At 44.0% G+C, this 26442-nt stretch overlaps 1 protein-coding gene across 1 annotated transcript in view; it reads right to left on the reverse strand.

Moving 5' to 3' along the window:
* ADAM12 (ADAM metallopeptidase domain 12) overlaps window positions 1-26442 on the reverse strand; it is a 190546-nt gene that overhangs the window by 56233 nt on the left and 107871 nt on the right. Inside the window, exons 4-10 of the mRNA XM_074545384.1 lie at window positions 24719-24797; window positions 20898-20974; window positions 9171-9354; window positions 5274-5339; window positions 4395-4466; window positions 2709-2878; window positions 439-523 (exon numbers count right to left, since the gene is read on the reverse strand). Of these exons, the coding sequence (XP_074401485.1) occupies window positions 439-523; window positions 2709-2878; window positions 4395-4466; window positions 5274-5339; window positions 9171-9354; window positions 20898-20974; window positions 24719-24797 (733 nt within the window). The remainder of the gene's footprint in view (window positions 1-438; window positions 524-2708; window positions 2879-4394; window positions 4467-5273; window positions 5340-9170; window positions 9355-20897; window positions 20975-24718; window positions 24798-26442) is intronic.

Below are 26442 nucleotides of genomic sequence, written 5' to 3' on the forward strand. Positions count from 1 at the left end.
ATAAATGCTGCCATTGTTTGTTCTCTCTGTCTGGCAATGCAATAAAACCACTGCTGCAAAGATGGAAAATAAGGCCTAACACAGGAAACTCTATAAATACAGAATAAAATCAATATAATAAAAGATTCAGGATAGACTGCTGCTGCCTGTAACACAAGTATACCCAAGTGTATAACAAATACATCTTCTGGTTCTCTTCTTCACAGCACCTCAGCACCTGGTTCAATAACAATTAGAGGAATAAACTCCTTGCAAAGAGACCCTGCTATATTTTAATGCAATATTTTGGTTGTTTTCACTATGGAAGCTATCATTTACAAGCAATCTGAACAACAGAGGGATGGAAAATGGGACAGATGGGGCAGGTTCAGGAGGCAGGAGTGCAGGGCTGGTGTGGTGTCACCTGAGAGAGAGTGGCTGAGTGCTTGCCCCACTTACCATGACGACCCCTCCAGACTGCTCTGCGGTGCACATGCTCATGATGGGAGCCATGCCAATGGTAGTGCCCTGGAAGTACACGCCGCTGCAGAGGGGAGAGGAGACACAGAGCCGCCAGTCAGTGCCACGATACCTCCCTGTCCCCTCCAGCTCTGGGCTTCTGCCAGGCTCAAACACAGGCCCCGTTTCTGCCCCTCACATTGGCAGCTCTAAAGCAATGGAAAGCCCAGATGGGCGGTGCTGCCTCAGCTGAACTGAACCACGGTGTCCCAGCTCTGGGAACATCCATTGCATCACCCCCCATTGGGTCACCCCCATTGCATCACCCCCATTGGGTCACCCCAATGGATCACCCCCATTGAGTCATCCCCAATGGATCATCCTCAATGGATCACCCTCACTGGATCAGCCCCAATAGATCACCCCCATTGGGTCATCCCCAATGGATCACCCCCATTGGGTCACCCCAACTGAGTCATCCTCAATGGACCACCCCAAATTGATCACTCCCAAATGGATCATCCCCAATGGATCACCCCCAATAGATCACCCCCATTGGGTCATCCCCAATGGATCACCCCAAACTGATCACTCCCAAATGGATCATCCCCAATGGATCACCCCCATTGGGTCATCCCCAATGGATCATCCCCATTGGATCGTCCTCACTTGATCATCCTCAATAGATCATCACCACTCGATCACCCCCATTGGTCACCCCAAATGGATCACCCCCATTGGATCGTCCTCACTTGATCATCCTCAATAGATCATCACCACTCGATCACCCCCATTGGTCACCCCAAATGGATCAATCACCCTCACTGGGTCATCCCCAATAGATCATCCCCAATTGGATCATCCCCACTGGATCATCCCCAATGGATCACCCCCAATGAATCACTCCAATTGGATCATCCCCACTGGATCACTCTCACTGGGTCACCCCCAATGGATTACTTCCAATGGATCAGCCCCATTGGGTCACCCCCACTGATCACCCCATTGATTCACCTCCACTGAATCATCCCCAATAGATCACCCTCACTGGATCACCCTCATTGGGTCACCCCACTGGATCACCCTCAAGAGATCACCCACAATAGATCACTCCCAATGGACCACCCCCAATGGTTCATCCCAAATGGATCACCCCCATTGGATCATCCCCAGTGGATCACCCCCAATGGATCACCCCAAATGGATCACCCACACTGGATCATCCCCACTGATCATCCCCTTGGATCGCCCCCAGTGGATCACTCCCAATGGATAACCCTCATTGGATCACCCCAAATGGATCATCCCCTTGGATCATCCCCTTGGATCACCCTGCTCAGTTTTCCCTGCTGCAACAGGACCCTTGTTCCCCTCCTCTGTCTCTGAGGTTGGGAACAGGAGCACAAGCACAGAGATGGAGTCTCTAACTCAAAGCAGGGTTATTGTGATGCAGGGGGAAGTTTATGTGCTGCTTGTGGTGATGCACAGCCTCGAGTGTAATAATTTCAAACAAAGTGTTATTATACATATAGAGCAATCAAATATCTCAGGGGGGACAGTTTGGAAAGGCTCAATTTATTCTCATTCAGGTAATGTAAGAAGTAAATAACTCCTTTTAATTACTGAGACATCAGTTGTGTTTATCTGCTCAGTATAAAGAATAGTCAATTGATCAAAACAATATTCAACAAAGATGTGTTCCTCTTTCCTGTTTTTTGAGAGTGCTTTTATTTTTACAGAACCATAGACTGGTTTGGGTTGACAGGGGCCTTTACTCAATTCCTTTATTCCAAGAAAAAGCAGCAGTGTAAAATATGTTTATGGTTTAATTTTTAAATCATGAATGCAAATGAATTGTCTAAATTAGACAGTATTTTCACGCATACTGAGGTCTTTCCATTAAGAAATAGGCTTCACTTAGGGTCAGAGCAGGACTGCCTTTCCCAGTGACAATTTAGACTGAGGGCAGTTTGAATTGGTTGTAAATTCCCACCCTGAGCATGCAGCAGCTGATTACAACCTCCTGCTCTACAGGAGTTACAGACAGGCTCAGGACAGGCTTTGAGCACCAGGGATGGGAAGGAAACTCAACTGGAGCACCTGCAGAGTGATTTTGGGTTTGATGCTTGCAGAGAGGAAAGGCAAACCCTCAGGAGCACAGATGCTCCTTCCAAGAGCTCAGCAGCTGGGGCAGGACTCAGCACAGCTATCCTGAAATCCCCTCAAAATCCCCAAATCCTGGTGGGTACCAAACGCAGAGCCGAGCCTACCTGATGAGCTGGGCATTGTCGTGGGCTTTCCGAGGTAGGAGCTTGAGCTTCCTCCAGTCCAGGAACTCGTGCAGGCTGGTGAAGGGGTCCTGGGAGATGGAGCACTTGTCCATGTCATTCCACACCTCCACTCCCACCAGGGCCACTCGGATGTTCAGGGGCCTGTAGAACTGAGGAGAAGAGAAAAGCAGGAAATGTGTGTCTAAAAAATATTTCAGACTAGAATATTTCAACAAAAAAACTAGTAATGAACCTTTCTTGTAGAGGTTAAAACGGTTTCTTCTTCTGGGCAAAACACCTGATATGACTCAGACAAAACATTTCCAAGGCTCCCAGAAAACAGTTCTGATCCAATCCATAAGGCATTCAAAGAGATCCAGGGATTTCCTGCTTCTCCCTGAACTCCCTGCCCATGCCCTTCAGCTCTGAAGGAACCCCAGGCCATGGCAGATGAGTGTCCCAGGGCTGTCCCACCCTGGATTGCACAGATCCCATCCCAGAGGCAGAGGAACTGTGCTGAGGATCACAGCAACAGCTGAAAACCAGCCAGGCTCATCAAGCCTTGCACAGAGCAGATAAACCCAGTGATTTTATCCATTCCCCCACCAGAAAATGCCATTTTGCCTCAAGGGGGGAGCCAGAGCAACATCAGCAGAGCCACGACAATGTGAGAGAAATGTGAGGAAGGAGTCAGGGATTGATCAAGCCCAGATTTGCCAGACAGGCTGACAAAACACCCAGTAGATCTTTGCCTTGTTTCTATGCATTCCAGTCATTTGCATCTCTGTCTTGTTTCTATGCATTCCAGTCATTTGCAGAGCACCAGCGTTTGCTGAGCATAAATTAGGCATGAAACAAAAAATATATTACAATATCCAAAATTAATTTTGAGCAGGTAACATATAAACACCTGTTCTCTGGCAATAAGTCAGCAAGGCAATTATGGACGAGGTGGAGGTGTCGTCAGCAGCTTGTTTTTAATCAGGAATGCTTCTCCTTGAGCTACTGCCCTTGAAGTATCACTTGATAAGTTCTCAGATAAATTAAGACACTCTCAGTTATAATTTCACTACTAGAGTCCTAATATTTTCTGGCCATTCAGCCCAACAAAAATAAACTCTAATTTGCTCAGAAACCACTCTAGAGGATTCTTAGCCTTTATTGTTTACTGTCAAGGAATTATTTCGAGACCTAAAAAAATCCAGTCTTTGTCTCTCTCTTATTGCTCTCACTCAGCCATCAACTCTGCTTCCTTATTTTTAATTCTGCCATCTTCCTTGGATTACACATCTTATTGACTGTGTTTTCACAACCCTTTGCTGGCCTTACAACTGGACCTTCTCTTGTTGCTACAAATGACTTTGTTCTCCAAATTTCTCTTAAAAATAATCCTCTTTTCTTCTATAGGCTGTTCTCTAGGTGATTATCCCCACCCTCTTCCCTGGTGAATAAAATCCTAGGGCTAAATTGGGCTTTTTCTTGGGAATAGATCTTTACATCCCATATGCAGCAGAGCAGAGCTCATGGCTTTGTGTATCAAAAGGCAAATGAAAGGTTGAAATTTGCTTTTCCGGGAGCTTTGCTCTGAAATATTGGGGAACCAGCAAAGCTGCAGGGTTAGCTCCTTCAGCATCCTACAGAAAGTGTGAGAAGGTTGGGAAAGGGAAACAATCCTCATGTTCTTACCTTATCAACGTAGTTTGCAATTTCTATCAGCCTCTGCTTAATTTTTTCCACATCTTTGCCTTGTCTCTGAAACTTGGAACACAAAGGATCAATGGATCAGCAGCACAAATGTCACAGTTTCCCCCCAAGAGCCAGCACATCAGGGATCTTTGGGAATCAGGGGGCAGCCAAAATCCACCAGCAGACTCCTGCTGGATCCACAGTGTGCCCCAAAAGAAACCCAGGCTGTGGGACAGGAGTTTGGCTCTCGTGAAAAAGATTTTTGAATTTCCAAGTGTTACACAGGGGTCTTTTCAGGACTGATGTTTTGGGAAATAGTTCTTCTCTTTGCAGGTCTTGCAAAGAGTGATTGCAATTCTCTGAGTAGCAGTGTTCAAAGAGACAAAAAAAGTTTAAAAAGGCAGCAAAATAATTCAAGCCAGGATTCAGATCTTTGCCATTCAGCTCAGTGGAACACTTTTACAGCCAGTGCTGGGTACTTTGAAGCTCCCTTTGCAACCCCTCAGGAAGGCAGTCGTGCTCCACGGAATGTGATGGCCAAGCACTGCTCCAGAATCCCTGACAGCCCCACTGAGGGCACTGGGAATGGCAGGGAGGACTTAACTTGCTCAAGGAATGAATATTTATTTGCCTCTTCTTTTATACTGACACAGTTGTTTCAGAGTCAAACTCCTTCTGAGGTGTTGCAAGAAATTTCACAGCTGAGTATCTGCTGTCCTATCATAATAATTCCTTCCTTGCTCAGCCCTAATTAGGGAGGATGATTTACCTCAGAAAACATCATATGATTGTCTGAAGCACCTTCTTTGCAGCACCATGGTAACTGAGCTGAGCTGCCCCTTTGCTGCTCACATAAGTTTTTATTTTGCAGTTCCTTACCTCACGATTATCTGCCACAATAACAAGCTCCACGTACTTCGTTGTCTTCAGAGTCTCCCTCTTGTACTGTTAAAAAACCCATGAAAGTCTTATTTTGTTTTCAGCCCTGATACAACAAAGTGCTTGCAAGAGGAAATACACAGTGTCTCAGGTTTCCTACATTTTACTACGATTTTACTACACACAGATTTGTAGTGTCTTCCTCCTCCTCATGGAAGTTTTCCTTACAAAACCTCTCAGGGTTTGATCACAGAAAGCAGGAGATTGGTGCAAAGTCTCTCTCAACCTTTCAGCTTTCTGCAGTTGAAACGTTTGAGTTATCTTTCCTCACAGGAGAATATCCCCTCCAGCAGAAAGACCTCTGCTATTTCCAAGGCACTTTTAAGGGAGAGATGAGGTAACTTCTAACAAACATCTCACACAATAGACAAACTGGTTACTAAGAAAAATGAGAGATAAAGGGATATTGAGTGAAGCAGAGAAGAGGTCAAGCAGTCAACTGATAAATTATGTAGGAAGAAAAACCCAGAAATAAAAAAAGCAGAACTAACTGTCAGGGGAAGCAAGTTAATACTTGAAAAATGGAATGCACACATTTAATTCTGTATCTGCAAATTCATATAAAATGCAAGCCTAAAAGAACCATAATGCTTAACTGAAAAAACAAAATCAGCGAAGAAATTATTTTGTAAGTGTACAAAACATACAAAACACGTCTCAGCTCCTTTGCTACCCTAAATTTGAGTGACCTATTAGTGCCTGTGAAAGTTCTGTGATTTACAGCAGCAGCAGCATCTATCCTATCATTCCTTCCTTGTGTCTGGACCAGGACATTTAGGGAAAAGAGGTCTCAGCAGAGTATCTGATCTTCCTGCCAGAACTTAGAAGGCTTAAACAGATGTCTGACCTACAACTGACCACGATGTCCTGAGCTGCAGCAAAGCTCTTTAACCTAAAACATGACTAAAGCTTTCCAAGGAAAACTGCTCCAAGGCAAACTGAGAGATCCCCTAAGCACAGCCAGAGCTGGACATCTCCTTCCAGCCACATTTCACAAAGTTTTCTTCACATTATCAAACTGTTCCTCTTCACTATCTGCAGATTAATGATTTTGATGTTTTGCAAGAATTAGAGGAAAAGTGAGCGAGGCAATCTTCAGTATCTGACCTTCAACCTAATATTTAATACTGTTGCAAACTCCAATAACTTGAAAAAAGTTTCATTTGGACCATATTTATGGATGGAGAGAGGAGTACAAGCTACTGTTAATGAACTAAACATCAAGGGTGCAAACACTTGACAGGATTACACTTATTTTAGGGGCTCTGGAAAATAAGCTGAGGTAGATCCTTTTAAAACTTCTGGCACTGGGGTGTGATGTCACTCAGACACAAATGAGGTGCCACAAAAGGTAAATGGCCATGTGGCTGCTGTTTGTGATGGACTTGATCTCTCAGACACTAAAACTCTCCCATCCTGAAATTTATTATGAGGTCCTAAAGAGATGCATCTCCGAGGGGCCTCTCATCCTCCTCTGAGTGAAGAAGAAAAGATGATACAGGAAAAATCTGTGTTCAAAGGAGCAAGGAGAGCTCTGTTACATCAGTTTAAAACATTTCCCTCTCACCAAGAGTAAAACTGTTAGGGCTGGAGTGAGCTGCAGAGAAATTGGCTAGCAGGCATAAAAATCACACAAGCCTCTGGTGACTGACTTGCATAACAAATCTGTTCCTGAGATTTGCCCAAAGGCTATGTGAACTCCTAGGATACCATATTTATTTATGAAATAGACCTAATTATGGCTTCTTTCAGCTTGCTCTCTGCAGCCAGCTGCATCACTGCACAACCCCTTGGCTGGGTTAATCCTTCAGAACTGAAATGAGGAGTCAACGACACAGCCACGAGAGCTGGGGGGGACACTGGGCTTTGTTCCTCTGACCATGGTCACTCTCCTCACCTGATCCTGTCCCAAACTTGCTGTCCCAGCAGCTGGACCCCTTCCTCAGCATTCCCTGCCTGGCAATTGGCATGGCTTGCATGGACACTGCAGTGGTGCAGCCTCTCTTTCCTGATACTCTAAATAATCCCCTGCCTGCTCCTGGTCACCACCATCACCAAAATGCCTTTTTTTCCTTGTGGCTGCAGAGAAAATTCCCTACTGCAGGGAGTGTCCTACACACCAGACATTCTGCAGGGCCCTGTCTCAATGGAGTCAGCAGGAAAATGCTTCTTAATGCAATCTGAGGGTGCAGTGAGTCAGGAAATGACCCAGGGCAGCTCCAGCAGGGCACAGCCTGTCTGTGACACCTCTGCATCTCCTGCCCTGCTCCACTGCAGCTCCTCTTTGGGTCTGGGGAGCTGAGTTTGCTGCCTGTGCCATCCTTCACCTGTGCTTGCATCTAACCAAAGCCCTTGGTGATGCCCTGATTTCACATTTCAGCTCTGCTCAGTAAGAATTTCGTGTGGGTGGCTGAGTGGAGAGTCAGCAGATAAAACCAAACAAAAATCTTCCCCCAGACCTGTCAAGAAGCCAAATATTTTAATCATGTCCATGAACCTCAGACCAGATTTATGCTTAATTCTGTCACCCAGTGTGACTTGGAGCAGTTTTATGTCTCCCCACTTTGCAGGTCATCTTTATTTGATGTGCCCACTGACAGACTGCTTAGTGACAACACTGAAATATGAAAACTCACTGCACCCATGACATTTGACAGCTTTCAAAATTCCTACATTAGAAGCTTAACCAACTTACTCATTAAATATATTGTACCTATCCATATGATGTGACTGCTGACAGGTTTTATAATTATGTCCACTGAACCACAGCAAAAATATTTTTCAGATATTTAAAGTGAAATTTGAGAAGTAGTTGAAGCCAGCAGCAAAATGGAAGAACCATAAGGGTAATAATAAAATGGCTTTGGTTGTGTCAGTTTGTTACACGCACACATTTTACTTCTGCATTACAGTGACTACTTCAGTGGAATTCAAAGTCACAAAGAATCTGGGGAAAACTTAATAAAGTTGTATTTCCAATGTTTTCCACCCACACATGCTTTTAGAAATACACTTAATTCTTATAATGTTACATGCAAAGGCTGATGCTCTGGATGTAATATTCCTAAAAATGTAAAATAAATTAATTCCATTGCTTAATTATATCTAGAGATGTCACTTAGCTTGCTTTCCTTAACAATGGACCTGAGGCAAAGCCTGAGTCATACATGCAAGTACAAATCCCCATATGTGACATTCAATAAATGCTGATGGCAGATTTGTATCATTATATACTTCCTGAATACCTAACCCAGCCTTTTCTACAACTCTTATCCTATATGTAGATGAATTTGTTACAGCATTTCCTCTTCATGGTTTTTGGCTCATTTAATTTTCTAATTTCCATTAGGTAAATGCATCTCACATGAAGTACCTTTCTGCCAAAATCACAGCAAGTCCAATAATACAGCTGTAAAATAATATGCTGAGAACTTGTTTTGTCTGCATAAGAGACTTTGCCACTAAAATGCAGAGGTTCCAAACCTGGTATTAGCAAAGTATCCCAGCTATCATGTTCTCTTTCATCTTGGGAGGGCAAGAACTTTTCCAGACATTGCTCAGTATTCTCAGGGAGCCTCAAATTCTGGTTCTAACCATACAAGAACCAGAATATATGGCCATAATATGAACCCATAAACTTTTCTGTGTTGAAAAGGAAGTGAAAAGCAAGTTATGCATGGCGAGTCCAGGAAAAGTAATAAAGCTTTAACAAATAATTTCATCTGCACTTCAGCAGACGGCACCGAGGGAAGGAGATGGTGCGGGTTAAGGTTTTGCCTGGTGGAGAATGCTTGGAAATGCTGCCAAGCAGACACAGAAAGCACATCAGCCTCCTACCCTGGCAGCTGGAGGATGCTGTGGCGTGGCACTGGCAGCAGCCCCCGTGGCAGGGATGTCCAGCTGGTGGCCACAGGAGCCCGGGGCTGCTCTCAGCTTCTCCGCTCGGTAGATCTTGTGTTCGCTCGTAGCGCCTTCCAATGGCTCCAGAATGTAGCTGCTGTTTCCAAACGCAATGATTCCCCTGGGACACAGCAGAGCAGAGTGAGACACGTGGTTTTCAGGAGCTTGTTCTACACCAGAGTTACACCAAGTTTAATAATGATGGAGTATGAGAAAGCAAAACACTGATTTACAATGTCACGGGCGAGCGGAGCAGGAAACATCAAAGCTGTACATTTGTCATTGCAGCACACACTATACTTTAAAAGAACCAATGGCTCACAGAAATTTGTCTCTTCTGAAGTGCTGCACTGCAGAACAAAATTATATTTGTGCTTTATTTGTTTTCCATTCTCCCAGTGATGCATTGCCGACGCCGCCAGAGCCGCGGCAAATGAAAGAAAAAGAGAAAGACTTTGGGAAGGAAGGTACAGTGGGAAAACATCCATTCCAGTCTGCAGCTCCATTGGAGCTGCTAAACCAAACCCTGCCAGATCAGAGCCCTCGTGGTGTCAGGATGGATTATTAAATATTGCACAGCAGGGCAGCAGAGGGAAGCTCAGACACAGGAAGAGTGCGTTCCTGTTTCACTCATTTTACTGCCCAAAAGAATAATTTGGACAGCAATGCCACCTGCTCCCTGAGGAACCCACAGATTTGGCACTGAAAGCTCTCTTGCTGAGCTCTTTAAGCTACAGCCTGTGAGAGGAAAGAAAGAGGGTCCTTGTGCTGGGTCTGCCCAGATGCCACAGCAAAACAAGGGTGACAAAAGGCTGAAAATGGGAAAGGCTGGGTGAGCTGGGGGGGCTCACCTGGAGAGGAGAAGGGACCCGGGACAAGGAATGGAGTGACTTTATTGTCTTACTGTGTCTTTTTGGAGTTTTAGAAGTGTCTGCCCTTTTTATTTCTGTCTCTGCTGTGATAAAGGTAAAATACAACAACCACTGTGAGAGCAGTGTCGCTGTACAATTTTCCAGACAGTTACAAAAAAGAAGGATAAAATAGGAGAAAAAGGACCCAAAAGCAGGTTAATGATACTATGAAGACTGATTTAAAAATAAAATTATAATTATTAGGAAAAAGCTACCTTAGTTATCCTATTATTAGGAAGATATGATGAAGAATCTCCAAGTCTTTGGTCTGCTGACAAATTACCTGAAGTATTAATTCCAAGCTGGCTGCACAGTTTTGCTTCAGAGCACCATTAACACCAAGCCAACAGACATTTTCCTGGTGACTGGAACAGCCAAAAGTCCAAGAGAAAAAAGCAGCCTGGAAAGCCAGGATATCCAAATCTGTCCAGGAGCCTGTTTCACTGCCCTGAACCAAGGCTCAGGGTCGGATAATTCATCTGCAGCTCCCTCAGCCCCCTTGGCAGGGCAGGTGAGACAGGCCCAGCCATCCCCCAGCAGCTGGCAGTGATGGATCAGGGCTGGCAGAGCTGGGCTGATGTCCGGTTTTCGGCTGTTTGGAGGGCCTGGAAAGGCCCGGAGTGGCCTTGGGGCAGCCCGCGTATCAAAGGACGAGAAGAGGCTTCAGTTCTTCTTTTGGTTTTTACGTTTATTAAATGTTTATCTAAAAGATTTTCTCTCGGCCCGACAGAGCTCTGCTCAGCAGCCAGCCATGAGCACACTGTGCCGTCCTCCGGACAGTCACCTATCTTTATACCCAAAGTTACGTGTACAATATTTATCATTTTTCCCCAATCCTTTTTATTCTTATTGTCCGGTGTACTTTCAGTAATGACCAATCCCAAAGTGCCACCATCATCACAGAAGATGGAGGAGAAGAAGAAGAAGAAGAAGAAGGACAGGACACGCCCCAATTCCTCCATCTTACTTCTCTAAACCCCCCTGTACAGAAATCCTAAACCCTGTGTCTCACCCTCTAATTAACCAATCCCTTCACCATTCACCCCGGTGAAATCCTCCTGTCCTCATACAGGTGTCGTCTCCTGTGTAGGATCAAAGTCCAGCCACCAGACACTTCTGGAACATTCCAGGACTCCCGAGCCCCCCAAGGGTGGTCTTGGTGACACCTCAGTCCTGAGGTGCTGAGATCCCACAGGCTGATTTATCCCAACAGCCCTCCTGACACACGGACACCTCGGGCAGGTCACCCCTGCTTTCAGTAACCTCACAGCTCTGAATTATGGCCACAGCTGCCTCACTCCTTGGAGGACTGAGGAAATGAGGACAAAATATTCGCTTTGCTCCAAAAACCAGCAGCCCTGTAATCAGCACAATCAAATAAGGATTGTTGTCTTGGCCTGGTGCAATTAATCACTTAATTCTGGAGGCAGGAGTCCATTAGTCACTGTTTGAAATGGGCCAGCCTGACCAGCTCCCTGTGTTGACAACTCAGAAACAACAGAAAAGCACATGGGTGTTTATTTTTAATGCTAAATTTGCCCTTCTTAGAACACTCACTTTCAAAATTAGAAGCTTGAACAATTTTCTTTAATTACTTACACTACAAAGGGAGAGACTTAGTTGTATCCTGAGTAGAGTTCTCAATTTTTTTTAACATTTTAAAGTGAGCATCTTGTTTTCAGGAGTTCATATCCAAAATGGGCCACATCAATGCTACATTTCCAATGTATCCCTTATGTCTGAAAGAACTAAATAACCATTTCTTTAAAAAGAACTAAATAACCATTTCTTTAAAAAGAACTCAATAACCATTTCTTTAAATAGAATTAAATAACCATTTCTTTAAAGAGAACTAAATAACCATTTCTATACACCTCATTTCCTTTAGCTGCTGAAGGTATGGACAAATGATCAGATCCCAGAATGATTAATTTGGGTTTTTCCTGAGCACACCAGTCTGATTCCCATCCCAAGGGAAGCATGAGACTTTAAGGACCAGTTTGCCTATGGAGCAATCCCAGAAGAAGGAAAATCTGCAGATTTGGCAGAAAGAAAACCAGACTTTTCATTTAAAGCACACTTATCCCTTGAGTGCTGCCTACAGGATATCAGCACTTGGCTTGTGACCATCTATAATAAGATAATGAATATCAAATATGAATTTTCTTGGCCAGCTCTCTGGTTTTGACTAATTTTCTTTTCCTACAATTGCATTTTTTCCCCCATCGTGCGGTGCCAAGCACAGCACCTTAAAAATGTAACGAGTCAAGAGTTATGATTCCTTTCCTTTTTATTTTTTGTGTGTGTGAACAATACCCACCAGTCATTCAGGACTGAGAATTTGAGGCAAATAAAATAAATCTATAGCTACTGGTTCCTTGCACTCTCCTCAGGTGTCTCCCAGAAGCTTCTGTTGCTCCTCCAGCATTTCTGTGTCTCCCCCTTCAGCAGGGATCCCCCACTCTCCTGAGTGAGCCCATGTTCCCAGAAACTTTTCTATTTTTCAGCAGCCATTAATGCTAAACAATGTTGTGTTTCCCACTGTGGCAAATGGCACACTAAACTACAGATCCCCAATCAAAAATCACACCAAGAACCCCAAAGGGATTTCAGCAAGTCCTTAAAACCAATCTGTGGGATTTCTATCAAAGGACCACCAGAATTCGCAGGATTATAAATGTTTGAGGGAGGAAAAAAGCAATATGAGTATTCATATTTTAGTGTCAGGTGTTTAATTTTGGGTTTTCCTTGGTCCCAAACCTACAGATGCTGGGATGTCAGACAGATTTACAAAAGAGGCAGGCAGGAAAGCCAGGAGACAACCCCAGCCCACCTGAAATTCTCCCTCTGTCTCCTCCATCCCTGGTAGCAGAGAGGGAGGGGAAATCTCCATCCCAAGACATCAGCTGCCAGCTGGGAGCAGCTCCAGTGTGCCTGTGTGGGGTGGGACAGCTCTCAAACAGAAATTAAAACTCACAGAATTCCACAGTGCCAGGAACCTCTCAATCAGGGAAAGGCGATTTAATGGAATAATTCCACTTTTTAAACTGTCGATAAAATCAAACAGAATTTTTTTTCTTTTCCTCTCTTAAAAAGGAAAACCAAAACAAAACCTAAAGCGAGGCCAGTCGTATTTCATAAATCAACAGGCTTTAGGAAATCTCAAAATATAAATAGGATTTTTCTTTTCCAACTTGTCAGCAGAAGCAAAGGTCCTGCCAACATAAACCATCAACACATACTTGTCTGAGAAATTGTGATGCTGAAGCAAAACTTGGCTGGGACAGCACTATATGAAACTATTATATATTATTCTGCTGCACTGTACAGGGGAAATTAAGTAAATTGATAAACCTGAGATCTGTGAGTGCAATTAAGCATTTGGTTTTAATGAAGCTCAAAGTTATACTCATTTCTAAACAATAAAAATCAAAAGCTCTATTTCCACTGGCAGAGGAATGCAGATGTCCTGAGCTGGTGAGAAATTAATTAGAGGGCAATCCTGCTCACACACTGAATATTCACATAAAGCCTGTCCTGCCCACAGACACTGCAGGGCTCCTGTGCCACCTGAAAACCTCCAGGTCCCTCATTCCACAATCAATGTCACAGCTCCCCAGGGACAGGGGCTGATCCCACAGCTCTTCGTGGATTTCAAGGAGTTTTGGGTGAAAAGGTTCCAGAATTGGAGCCCTGTGACCCTGGAGTGCAGGGCTGCTCAACAGGGGTGAGCTGTGCACTCAGAGGGCATTTTTATTTCTTTTTATTTCTTTTTATTGTACATTCTGCATTCCCAGGGCTCTGTATAACAAATTCCCAGGCAAGTAAGCAGGCAAACAAGCAAAAGGGGAAGAAAAACGAGGTGGTGAATGAGGGCTTCACTTTTAGGCTGTTTAATAAGTTGCAGATGGATACTATGGGGATAAATGAGCAGGATGATCTATTGACTGTTTTTCTAATAGAGCTGATACTTAGATATTTTTCAAATGGTCTGGTCATTCTTTAGCTTTAAGGGACTGGGAAATACAGAGAACAGGAGTCTGGAGGCAGATGTGCTCCTGTCTCTGGCCCTGGTCACCTCTTTGTGCAACAACTCCTCACCTCTAAAACAGAGAAAATTTTAGTATCCACAGAAAAAATTATCTATTGATGAAGAGCACAATAGGAAAGACAAACAATGCCATTACCCTACTACACTGCACAGCAGGATTCTATTAAAATAACAAATCTGACCCAATCAGCCAAGGGCAGCCTCTCCAAGGGGGGGAAGCAGTAGCACCACTGGTTCCACATCTCCCAGGAGTGGTGGAGGTGTTCTCACACACACATCATCACTCACACAGCCTCCACTCCAGCCAGTGCCTTTCATGGACCTGAAAATAAATTCCCCAAAACGGAATTATGGCCAGAGCCTCCTGCAGCACACACCTCATCCTTTCCCAGTGCAGGACAGATCTGTCCAGGGTGGATGCACATCGAGCTGCAGCTCTGATTCCTGGAATTCCAGCAAGGAGTGACTTGGATGGGGGGAGAAAATGTGATTTAATGTCCTGCATCTGGGCTGCAAGGAACAGGAACTGTGCTGTCAGAGAAAGGGTCACATGTGGGGGTCGGGAAGATGGAAATTTCAAGGAAAGGAAAGGAAATTTCAAGAAAAGGAAATTTCAAGGCAAGGAAATTTCGGGGAAGGGGAAAGGAAAGGGGAAAGGGGAAAGGGGAAAGGGGAAAGGGGAAAGGGGAAAGGGGAAAGGGGAAAGGGGAAAGGGGAAAGGGGAAAGGGGAAGGGAAGGGAAGGGAAGGGAAGGGAAGGGAAGGGAAGGGAAGGGAAGGGAAGGGAAGGGAAGGGAAGGGAAGGGAAGGGAAGGGAAGGGAAGAAGGAAAGAGGCATTAGCATGGGTACCAATTTAGTGAGCACATTTTATAGCACTCTGCAGCAAACAGAACGACAGGAAAAGAAGATTCCAACTTGCACATCCCACTAAATGCCATCAGCAGAGTGGTTAAAGGAGTTCAAACACCTGGGAGGGATCATCCCTCATCCCTGTCCTGGCAGTGATCCCTGAGCACCTGAGGACCCTGTGCTCATCTCAGAGCACAGAGGTGACCCCGAGCCAGGATCTGCTCCCCTGGAACAGGCAGCCATGAAACAGAAGCCATGAAACCCCAGAAAGTGAATGGTTTTTAATGCTGAGCTCAGAATCCTCCAAGAGCTTCCTGGTCAGATAAATTACAAACCATGCAGGATGTTTATATGAACTAAAAGCTCTGCAGAAAAGTATGGAGGAAAAGCTCACATCCAAACCAGTGCTTTTCCCAACAGGGATTTTCTCCTAACTTAACTTTTGGATGAAATCTCTTCTTCTGTGGGGAAATGCTGCTTGAGGAGTCGTGAGGAATTTACATTTCTTTTTCTCACTGGTTTCCTACTTCCATTCCTTTTTTCAATAGTTGATGTCTGGAGTGTCACATTTAAATCCCCTTTTCAGCTGGCTGTGTCTGGGCTGCAGTGAGTTCAGCCAGACCATGTGAAAAATGGTATTGGCAGCCTTGGGTACCATAACTCTGTAATCCCAGTAAGAATGAGTAAAAATGAGCATCAATTCCATCCTGGGGCCTTCTCCCCATCCCTGTCCCTGTGGACACTGCATCTTTCAGCTGTGATGAGGCTGGACAAAGGCTGAAAATTTTCTGTATGTGGGACTAGGTTAATCACCTAACAACTGGGTAAAACATCTGAGGACATTCAAGTGCATTTTGGGGTTTCAGAAGGAAAAGGCTTCCTGGGAGATTTCTGTCCTGAGGAATTTTTGGGAGCACCTCTCAAGCTCCCCCCATCCAGGAGGTCACTGCAGATGCTCCTGTAGCTGCACATTTCCATGGCAGAGTCCTCTGCCAGCCCCTGCCCAGGGAGCTTTGTGCCCTTCTCCAGGCTGCACTTCTGGGTGCATTCAGCACTCACAGGGAACGTAATCAGGAAAAAAAAAAAATCATTCAAGTCTAAACAAATTTATCACAGAAGATGTGAGCGGTGGCCACAGGCCAAAATTTTTTGCTTTAAAAACTTGAAGAGCCTCCAAGCTGGATAAACAGAAGGGTATTTCCTGAGGACAGGAAGGAAACGGCTCAGCTCTGTTGTACCTTCACCTTCCCACAAGCTCTGACAGTCTAACTGCCTTTCTGATCCAGATGGACACCCAGAAACCCTGATTAGCCATTGTTCCCTTTCCGTGCACTCAGCATTTCCTGAGCCCTCTCTGCCATTCAGCTCCTCCTTCTCAGAGGAGCCGGCAGGATGCAGATCAAGGCATGATTAGATCCTCCTCTAACCTGCATTTCAGGCAGCTCTCAGTGCCAATCCCACTATTTCTGCCATTGTGCTCCTACGGGAGGTGAGGAGCTCAAATGTTATGTGTGTGAGGGTGGAACAGAGCTGGAAAATGTGAGTTTGAGAGAGCTGAGCCTCCTCCTCCTCTCTCCTCTTCATCTCTCACCCCTCTGCCTGCCTGAGCAACTCAAACCAGACTAACCTTAGCATTCAGATTTCACACAGTTCTTCCCCATCACAGAACAATCATGAAATGTTCAGGAGCTAAAACCACATCTCAACTGCTCAGCCACGTGGAGGGGAGACCTTGAGGTCAGGGCAAGGTTCCTCCACTCAGCAGCTCCTCTCTGGCCTTGGCCATCAGCAGGAGCTCAGGGTGAGAGATGAGAGCAGAACAAGCAGCCCCAGCCCTGAGAGCAGCAGTGCCAGGGTTATTTCAGGGTTTGACAGCCCTCCCTGAGCTCCCCTCCCCAAATTGTCACCTCCTTTTGGAATCCATTGACACTGTCAGTGATCCACTGGCACCCACCTGTGACAGCTCCAGCTTCGTTATGTGAATAAAAAATACTTTCCTTTGCTCTCAAAAGTTTCAGCTGATGTCTCCTAATTTTGAGGTTATGACGAATATTCAGTGATTGTCCCCTCTCCAGTGTGACATTCACCCTTGTTTCATCATGCTCCTTTTCTCCGTCATCGCCTTTCAAAAGTGACAAATCCTGGTCTATTTTCTCTCCTTGGATAAAAGCTGCTCCACACCTTTGATCACAGTTTTTGCCCTTCTCTGTACCTTTTCTGGATATATTGCTGCTTCTTCCTCTTCTGAGATGGAGCAGGGGAGGGGGAAACAAGAACTGCATGCAGAACTCAAGATATGAGCGCACTGTGGATTTATAAAGTGGTAATGAGGATTCTTGTTTTATCCTCTATTTCTGTCTCAGTAATTCCTATGATCCCTTTTGCTTCTCTGACTGCTGCTGAGCACTCAGGTTTCAGAGCACACTGAAATGTGGGACCTATTCTTTATGAGTAGTTTCATGTCTTTTAATGAACTCTGCTGGTCTGGGGGAAAATGCACAGCCCCGACCTATCCCCACCTGGAACAACGCCCAGGGTGCCTGTCTGGTGGGAGGGGGAAGATCCTGGTTCTCCAGGATTTCAGAGGGCTGACAGCATGCACTTCCTCTCATTACATTATTTTTCAGGCACTTGAACCCCAGCCCCACGCAGCAGCTGTGTGAGGTAGGTAAGAATCATTAAATGGATTTCACAGATGGAGAAACCGAGACAGAGAGATTTGTCTGATTCACTTAGAAACTGTCACAAAGCCAGGAACAGACCCTGAAAACGAGACCTGGCCTCCCTTCCAACAGCTGCTGCAAGTGAAGGGGCTGCTCCAGGGACTGTCCCCACCTGGGGCTCCATGGCCACACAGAACTTTATGTCTCTGCTCCTGCAGCTTGGAGTCTTTGTCATGCTGTGGAAAACCAAGAGTCCCTGCTCCAGCAAGATGGGGGCAAGTACATTATCCTGTCCTGTCCTATCCTGTCCTGTCCCATCCCATCCCATCCCATCCCATCCCATCCCATCCCATCCCATCCCATCCCATCCCATCCCATCCCATCCCATCCCATCCCATCCCATCCCATCCCATCCCATCCCATCCCATCCTCTACAGTCCTATCCAGATCTATTCTTTCAAGCCAGCAAAGCTGCCAGCAAAGAAAGCCAAGAAGTTCTTGTGGACTGTGCTTTTTTTGCAGCACCCTGGGACAGTGGAAGGTGTCCCTGCCCATGGCAGGGGTGGAACGGGATGAGCTTCCAGGTCCCTTCAACCCAAACCATTCTGTCTCTCTGTGATCAAGCACAGGCAATATCTGGGAGTTATTCTGTCTGGGAATTGTTGCTGTTGATTGTTTGTTGGAATCCTGGATGCTGAGAATGTTAAAAACTTTCTGTGCTGAAAGGCACAGACCCACAAAAGAACACTGCAATTGACCTGAGACTGTGGAGAAGGCCTCAAAAATTGGTTGATAACACTAAAATTACTAGTGTGTGGTTGGTTAGAAGTATATAATATCACAAGGTAGAAAACTGAAGAGTTTGGGGTTTTAGAATATAAAAATAAATATGAAACAAGATCGAGGTTTTAGGGCAGAAGTAGGTTGTTCTTCTTCATCTTCTTCTTCCTTCTTCATAAGTTTGGGTAGTGTTTTGTAATTGGACAGAAAAGTCCACATTACAGGCTTCAAGAAATCAATTATTGAGTTAAAAAAGAAAATAATCTAAGTATCATTTCTTACTTGAGTAGTCTAGACTTAAAAGACCTTATAACAAAAGATGGTTGGCCATTTTGTGCCTTCTAATGAAAGGCTACCAAAGCCACAGTTGTGAGGCTGTTTCACAAATAAGAAATAACAAACACCTGAGTCCAAATATGAACTACTGTCTCAAGTGCCTTCAATCCCGACCCTGAGAAACCCATAGTTGTTGGGCTGTGAAACAGGTTTGGTGGAGTGAATCACCAGTTACAGAACTCTTATCACAGACTGTTCCCACCCATGGACACTCTGTTTATCAATCTGAGCAGTGAAACGGGCACAGAAACTGAGATTTCTCCTCATCTGATCTCCTACTAGAACTAAACATGCACTGCAAAGGAAATTTCTGCAGTTTTGCACTGAAAAAGGTGCTGCAGAAAAGGAGCCCAGTCCTGTCAGCTTGCACTTTGGGGACTTGTCTGCAACAGGGCCAGGAAATGTCCCTGCCAGCATCGGCTGTCCTGACATGTCTGAACCACCTGAAGCTGGGAAAGGACTCTGGGAGCTCCACATTACAAAGAGAGCACTTTGGAGAAGAAATAAAATATTTGTGATGTGGAGAAGGGCATTTTCTCTTGAGAGGGATTAATTTCCACGTAGCTCTGGAACAAGGAATTCAATGCAGACCCTGTCCCATGAGGTACAAATTTTCCCTGGGGAGCTTGCTGCATTGTGATCCTTTAACTAAAACACTGAGAGCTCTGCACTGGATTTTTACAAACAGTTTTAAATTCTGGATATGTTTTATACTGAGAATGACAGGTAAATGCTGACTGTTCATGAAAGGGGATTATTAAACTTTTGGAAGATGCTGGATCCATAGTGAAGCACCCATAAAACCTCTCTGTGTGGGAATGAGCTAAAGGAAGCCCATCCTCTACAGCAAATGGGTCATTCCCAGAGGGAGAGGGGGGATCAAACTCTGCTCTCTCTGCTGCTGTCTGTCCCAGAGCTCCCTTACAGAAGCCTTGACAATGCCACTATTGCACAAAATGCAAAACCAAGGGGAAAAGATTCCAGCTACTCCTGCTGTTTGTAGATAAATTAAACGCAGAAAAGGCTGAGACAGCTGGAAATCTGACAGGAAAACCGGGTTTTCCAGGGAGAACCTAGAGCCAATTTACAGTTAATTACTGTGATTTGGAACAGCTCTGTGAGTAAATACCAGTCTCTGATTGTCCAAGTAAGAAAGATAATTGTTTCCTGAACTGTGTCTGTTGTGAACGTGCAATTTTGTCAGCCCATTCTTTTGTCAGACTGGAAAAGGTTTGATTTCCAGCAACAGGAATCTGCTACTCTGCTGTTAACAAGAAGCTAAAATCCAAAAGCTGAGCATCCTACCTGCCATAAACACAATTACTGAGCTCCACAGTCATGCATGCTCTCTGTATCACAGAATCTCTGAGTCCCTGATTTCTAAAGCCACTTCTCCAGTGCTGAGGCTGCTGGACAATGAGCGATTCCACAGCTGGCAGAGCAGTGCTGGAACAGTTGTGAGGACAAAGAGGCCTGGAAAGGCACTGGGCGCTGCCAGGATGAAAATGTGCCAAGGAATGGGCACAGAGAGGGATGGGCAGCAGGAGAGGAGGGATGGCTCTTGGAAAACCCCCCAAAATTGTGTTATTCATTCTTTGGTTTTTTTCTCCTCAGAGCAACTAGAGGGAGAATGATTTGTAGGGATTCATCCAACATTTGAAAAAGAGATGGAATCATGGAATTATTTCTGTTGGAGAAGCCCTATAAGATGACTGAGGGCACTATTGCCAGCACTGCCAAGGCCACCAGTGCCCCGTGTCCCCGAGTGCCACATCCACTTGGATTTTAAATCCCTCCAGGGATGGGGACTCCAAACTGCCCCGGGCAGCTGTGCCAGGCCTGGACAAACCTTTCCATGAGGAAATTGTTCCCAATATCCACCCTGAGGCCGTTCCCTGTTCCCTGGAGCAGAGCCCAGGGGTCCAGAGCAGAGCCACCAGCTCCCCCCTGATGCCCCTTTTCTCCAGCTGAGCCCTCCCCAGCTCCCTCTGCCCCTCCTGGGGCTCCAGCCCCTGCCCCAATATTGGTTCAAGCATTAAAAGCCAAACCAAACAGTGCTGAAATCTGGGCTCACCTGAGTCCTGAGCAGGTGCTGAGGCTGACGGAGGAGCCGGGGAAGCCCTGGACGTGGCCGTGGTAGAAGCAGTGGCCCTGTGCAGGGGGAGAGGACATTTCACTGGTCACAAATCCTCCTTGCTCCCGGGCTTCCAGCCCCTTCACTTCAAGGTGATCATCACTTCCAGGCCACAGCATTCCGAATCGCACTGGCAGCAACTTTCCTGTCCCACCAAATATCCTCTGTGCTTAACAGCCAAACAGTCCTAAAAGGAAACCTTGGGTGCTCCTAAATCTCAGCAACTTATAGGAGTTATCGGAGGTTTTGTGTTTGGTCCTGTATTCTTATTTTGTGAAGGATTAGTAATGTTAGATTTATATAACTGACCCCCTTTTTCTGTGTTATGTATTTAAAGCTACAATAATTGAACATTTGATAATATTTTATATTATTCTAACATTTTAAATTATTTATATTGTTTTAATATTTATATTATTTATAGTATTTTAATTATTTATATTATTTTAATAGTTTTATATTATTTATATTAATATTTTATAAAATAATCAGATTAACAAATCAGCTGCTGCATTTTACTGCTTTCTATAGAAAAAGAAAGCTGGCTTTATTTAATTTTTAATTAAAATATTTATTATATTTATTTATATTTCATTTTACTGCTTTCTATAGAAAAAGAAAGCTGTTTTAATTTAATTTTTAATTACAATATTTATTATATTTATTTATATGGAAGTATATTTCATTAATTTTACTTTTATATTTAATTAATTAAATATAAATTACTATTACATTTGATAATTTTATTTTTATTAAATCTGTGTATCCCTATAGGAGGTAGGTATGTGAAAAGAGAAATATAACAAAGCCAATCCCAACCCTAGAGCTTGAAACAAAAAAAATCACAAAGTAAATGAAGGGGAAGGGAAACAGGTTGGAAAGGAAATTTTTTATTGAAATACCCAACCAAGTAGCTGCATGTTATTAAAAACAACCAAGAATAAAGGAGGGCTTCTATTTTGAGAGACAACAGTCCAATTTCATTTTGTGCCTAGGTTATTGTATTTCTTTAATAATCCACTGCTTGCAAAAGGCACCCACAAGAGAGGGTTTCTAAGCTCATGGACATATCTGTCTGGAATCAAGGCTAATTTTATTGTTGACTAAAGGTTATATTGCATTCTCAATACCACCTGGCAAGTGAGAACTCTGCTGTGCAAGGATCCCATCTGATTAGTGCAGAGGGAAGTTATCAGTGCTGCAGCACTCCAGCCACCTCCCTGTGCCTCTCCTGGCTCGGCTCATTATTGCATTAATTAACCTTTCCAGGCTGGGGCACGGTTTTCACTCACAGCAGATTTCTAAAAAGCACCTTGATTTTGGCGAAGAAAGCCACAGTCTGGGAAAGATGGGATTATTCAAACAGCAATTTTCTGTAAATAAGTTTATGCCAGGGAAAATGTTTGTTTGATTTCCAGCACGAGCAAGTGAACACAGAGCAGCCAGCTCTGATTTTGTAAATACAAATCTCAGTGGCTTTTGTCAGTGGAAGAAATGACAGAAACAGGGTGAGAGTGTTTTTACTCCTGGGTATTTTTATCATCAATCCTCATGAAGAGTCAGTAACACATTAGCAAAGATAAAGCCACAATAGAAGGGAGGGAATCATAGACTGAATTTTTTGGGGTGATCACTTCAGTCACAATTGCTATGGATGGCAAACTTTGCATGTGGGTGAACTATTTCACTTAATTTCAGTGTTATCATTTCCATGCATCCATGACAGAAGAAAAATCAACGCCCCTCCTACTCAAGCACTGAATCTTTTACATGCCAAAAGCAAAAATAAAATAGGTTTATTCTCATTGCTTAAAGCAAGCAGGAGGTGAAGTTCAGAGCTCCCGAGAAAGAAATCTTTGGGTCTGAGCATCACCAGAGCTGAGCCCAGGGGAATGGGGAGGGAGCCAATATCTCACCCCACACAGCTGCTGCTGTGGTCCAGCTCTCTTTATCCAAGAGTGAATTATGGCAAAGGCCCTGATTTCTTTCCCTCTCCACATACAACTTGTCATTTTATTAACTCTCAGCTCCTGGTTGTGGCCCATTTCACAATTTCTCTGAGATCCAGCAACGTGATGCCAAAGTTCAATATCGAAAATGTAAACTTATCAGAGCATGGCCTGCAACAGGACTGGGAGAAAATTGATTTCTAGCTCAGTAATTCCACTGAATTGCAGGACTTTTTTCTGCTATCAAATCTCTTTATTCCTGCAAACTAGTATATAAAATGGGTGACCCCTTAAAAACAAATAATTACCAAAGGCTGATCCATCATACTTAAAACAGTACTCTACCCTTGCTTGAGATCATTTAATAAATAGCAGCTTTTGACAATTTTCCAGGTGCTATAAATTGAGAAATAACCTAGACACTGACTCTGTGCTAGAGAACTGCCCAAGAGACAGCTCCACAAACCGGCCTGACCTCCAGGCAGAATTTGACTAAGCAACTTTTCAATGGAAAATTGGATTTGGTTTCAGCTCCAGACTGTATTGATGTCCTCAGTGAAGAAGAGATATAAAAATAAAATAAAATCAGAGGCTTGTCTTCTCTCAACCATATTGCAGCATTTAATGAAAAATGAATGCACTGAGCTCTCTTTTTTAGGCAGCAAAATGCACTGTCATTACTAATCATGACTTACTTTGCCATTTTGCTAACAGATATTGTATTTTAGCAAGGAAAACCTGTCATTAGGTGTACACATACTCCTGTTAACTCAGGTAAATCTCTGAAAGACTCATGTGTTTCATTTATTTCCTTTTACTTCCTTCAGGAGTCTCTGCAGCCTCCCTGCTCCCAAAACAAATGACTATTTTCCCCTGAGCTGATTTGGAAGGAGATATGAGCACCCAGCAAAATGAAAGCCCTGAAAGCTTTTGAAATGATTGCTTTACTTGGGGTGTCTGCAGCTATAATGAAGATGCTTCTTCAGAAGTAAGATGTTATGCAGAGAAATAATTCCTTCCCCTGATCCCAGCAAAGCCTGTTCTGGACGGGAACACAAAGCATGGTGTCTCTGCTGACAGTGGCAGTGAGTAAACACCATAACAGAGCAAATACTTTATGGGACTCAGGCAGATAAAAGATAAGCTTTGTAATTAAAATGGCTTGCTGTATTATTTCTAATTAAGGCATTCACGCTGTCAGAGGACAGAATGCATTCCTGCCTTAAGGGGTTTTTATTTGTAAAAAGCAGTTTTAAATGCTTCTTTTAACAAGTCATATTTTGTATCGATCCATATTTATACATGCACATAAATATACACATACACACACACAAATACAAGTATAAAGTACATCCACAACACATTTATGGCCTGGATTCAAAAAAAAACCCAACCAACACCCTCCCCATGGCCTCCCCAGTGAGGAAAGACACCCAAGCCTTCCAACCTCTGATATGAACTTTTGCCCTCTGGAAATGAGATATTTAGGGGTTTTTTTCCCCAAACAGAATCAGGCCTTTTCTCCATAACTGATCTGCCACAATTATCACATTTTAATAGGTCTATTTCCAAGAAGCCGAAAAAAAACTCACAAATGTTAAAAGCCACGTGGTTCAAACCCCAGAGCTCGCCTTTAAAGGCTGCCTCTAAAAATTCATGTGTAGGATCAGAGCAGGCACAAAGACACTGAAGGCAGCAGTAAAAAAAAACCAAAAAAAGCTTCATGTTGAGCTGTTTCATGCCAGGGCTCAGATCCTGGCTGAGGATATTTTGGATTTTAGGGATGAATTACCCACGACAGCCCAGCCTTACCGTGCGATTGCGTGTGAGAACCACGTCAGTGCCATCCTGCAGGTAATGGGTCTCTGTGAAGCCTCTGGCCAGCAGGCCCCTGGAAAAAACACAGCACAGGGAACATTGAGGCCACCTCACCTTGAATTTATCCTTCAGTGGTTCTGTTTGAGATAAGGATCAAAGGCAGGCATTAAGGATTCAACGGCTACGGGGAATAAGGGAAAATGGAACTCCAAATATTGAAGCTGCAGGACACGAACATTTCCTGTGGTAATTGTGAATAGACTACAAGTTTCCAGACTGTTTTCTCTTCCAAATGAGGACTTTGTGCCAGCACATTTCAGTGCTGAATCTTCCATGTGATTTTCAACACATTTTACGTTAAATCTAGGGAGATCTGGGGTTTAGGGTATTGTTAAGTAATGGTGGTTTGCTGAAAAGGAAAATGTTTTCCCTGTGCGCCTTATTTTTCCATCTAATCTGGTGTATTCATCAGCAAGTGACCACCCAAAGACTAATTCAGCACTTGGTGAGTGAGACAAAGTCCTCCTATTGACACTCCAGGGAAAACACTGCATGAACACCACAGAATTTACAGCACTGGATTTACCCTGCTCATCCGAAAGGATATTCACAAATGGAAATTCAATGACTTCACAGGGGACTCTGCAGGATCATGTCTGGGACGAGGCAGTTTGTTCCCACTCCCTCCACACTTCCCCTCCTGCCTTTGGCAAGGAGATAAAAAATTTGGACTTGCAATTGTCATTTTCCAGGAATCCCCAGGGAGGGGCACGGGTGTGACAACCACAGAAACTTCTCTTTTTGCAGGGAACTCATCTCAGGCATCTGCCTCTTTAAAGCAAAAATAAGTGCTGCTATTGATCTGTTTCAACTCCTTATCTAAAGAGCATTTCTGACAGAGCCTGGAGGAGGAACATTCATTCACATTTACTCCTAATGCAGGCCTTGAGTTGTGCTCCTCATCACAAACACTCTTGAGTTTTGACAAAATTTCTGGTGAGCTGCAAAAGCACAATACAGAAGGAGCCAGGAGATAAATGCCACCATCACCTTCAGAAAACTGGAGAATGTAGAATATCAAAAATCCCTGGCTCTGTGTTTCACAATGTTCATTCTGTTCCACTTCTTAGAGGTGTTTCTCCCTTGGGTTGACAATTTGAACAAAGCAGGCCCTTAATTTTATTTAAAAGCTGATAAATGCTGCATCCTTGCAAATATTGTGGTGGGAGCCATTACACAGTTGGGGAACGTATTTCTTGTGTTTGCATAAACATTATAACTGGAGCATAAACACACATTTAATTTTCATTACTGATTAATTTGCAGCACATTAATATCCAGTGGCTCCATCAGGATCTGGTTGTGCTAGGAGCTCTACAAACACTTACTGTGGAGAAAACCCAGCTTTAAAAGAAAAAGAAAACCCAGCCTCTATCTTGAGGTAGGAAAAAAAAAAAAGAATTGAACAAGACCAAGAACAAAAAAAAGAAAAGGAAAAAAAGAAAATAAGGAAGTGGCAAGGCAAAAAAATTCTAGTGAGCACTCAAGCAGAGATTCTCACATTTAACTTTTAAATTTTTCAGCTTGTGGGAAATATTATCATATTAATAGATATGAGATGTTAAAACACTGCAGCATTGGGTGGGTTTGTAGGAACTGCATCTCAGGCAAGCACAGTAGTATTTGGGTGCCCAACCAAACATCTCGTGTTGATTTGG

This window comes from Zonotrichia albicollis, chromosome 7 (assembly GCF_047830755.1).
Source record: "Zonotrichia albicollis isolate bZonAlb1 chromosome 7, bZonAlb1.hap1, whole genome shotgun sequence".
Taxonomy (NCBI): Eukaryota; Metazoa; Chordata; class Aves; order Passeriformes; family Passerellidae; genus Zonotrichia; species Zonotrichia albicollis.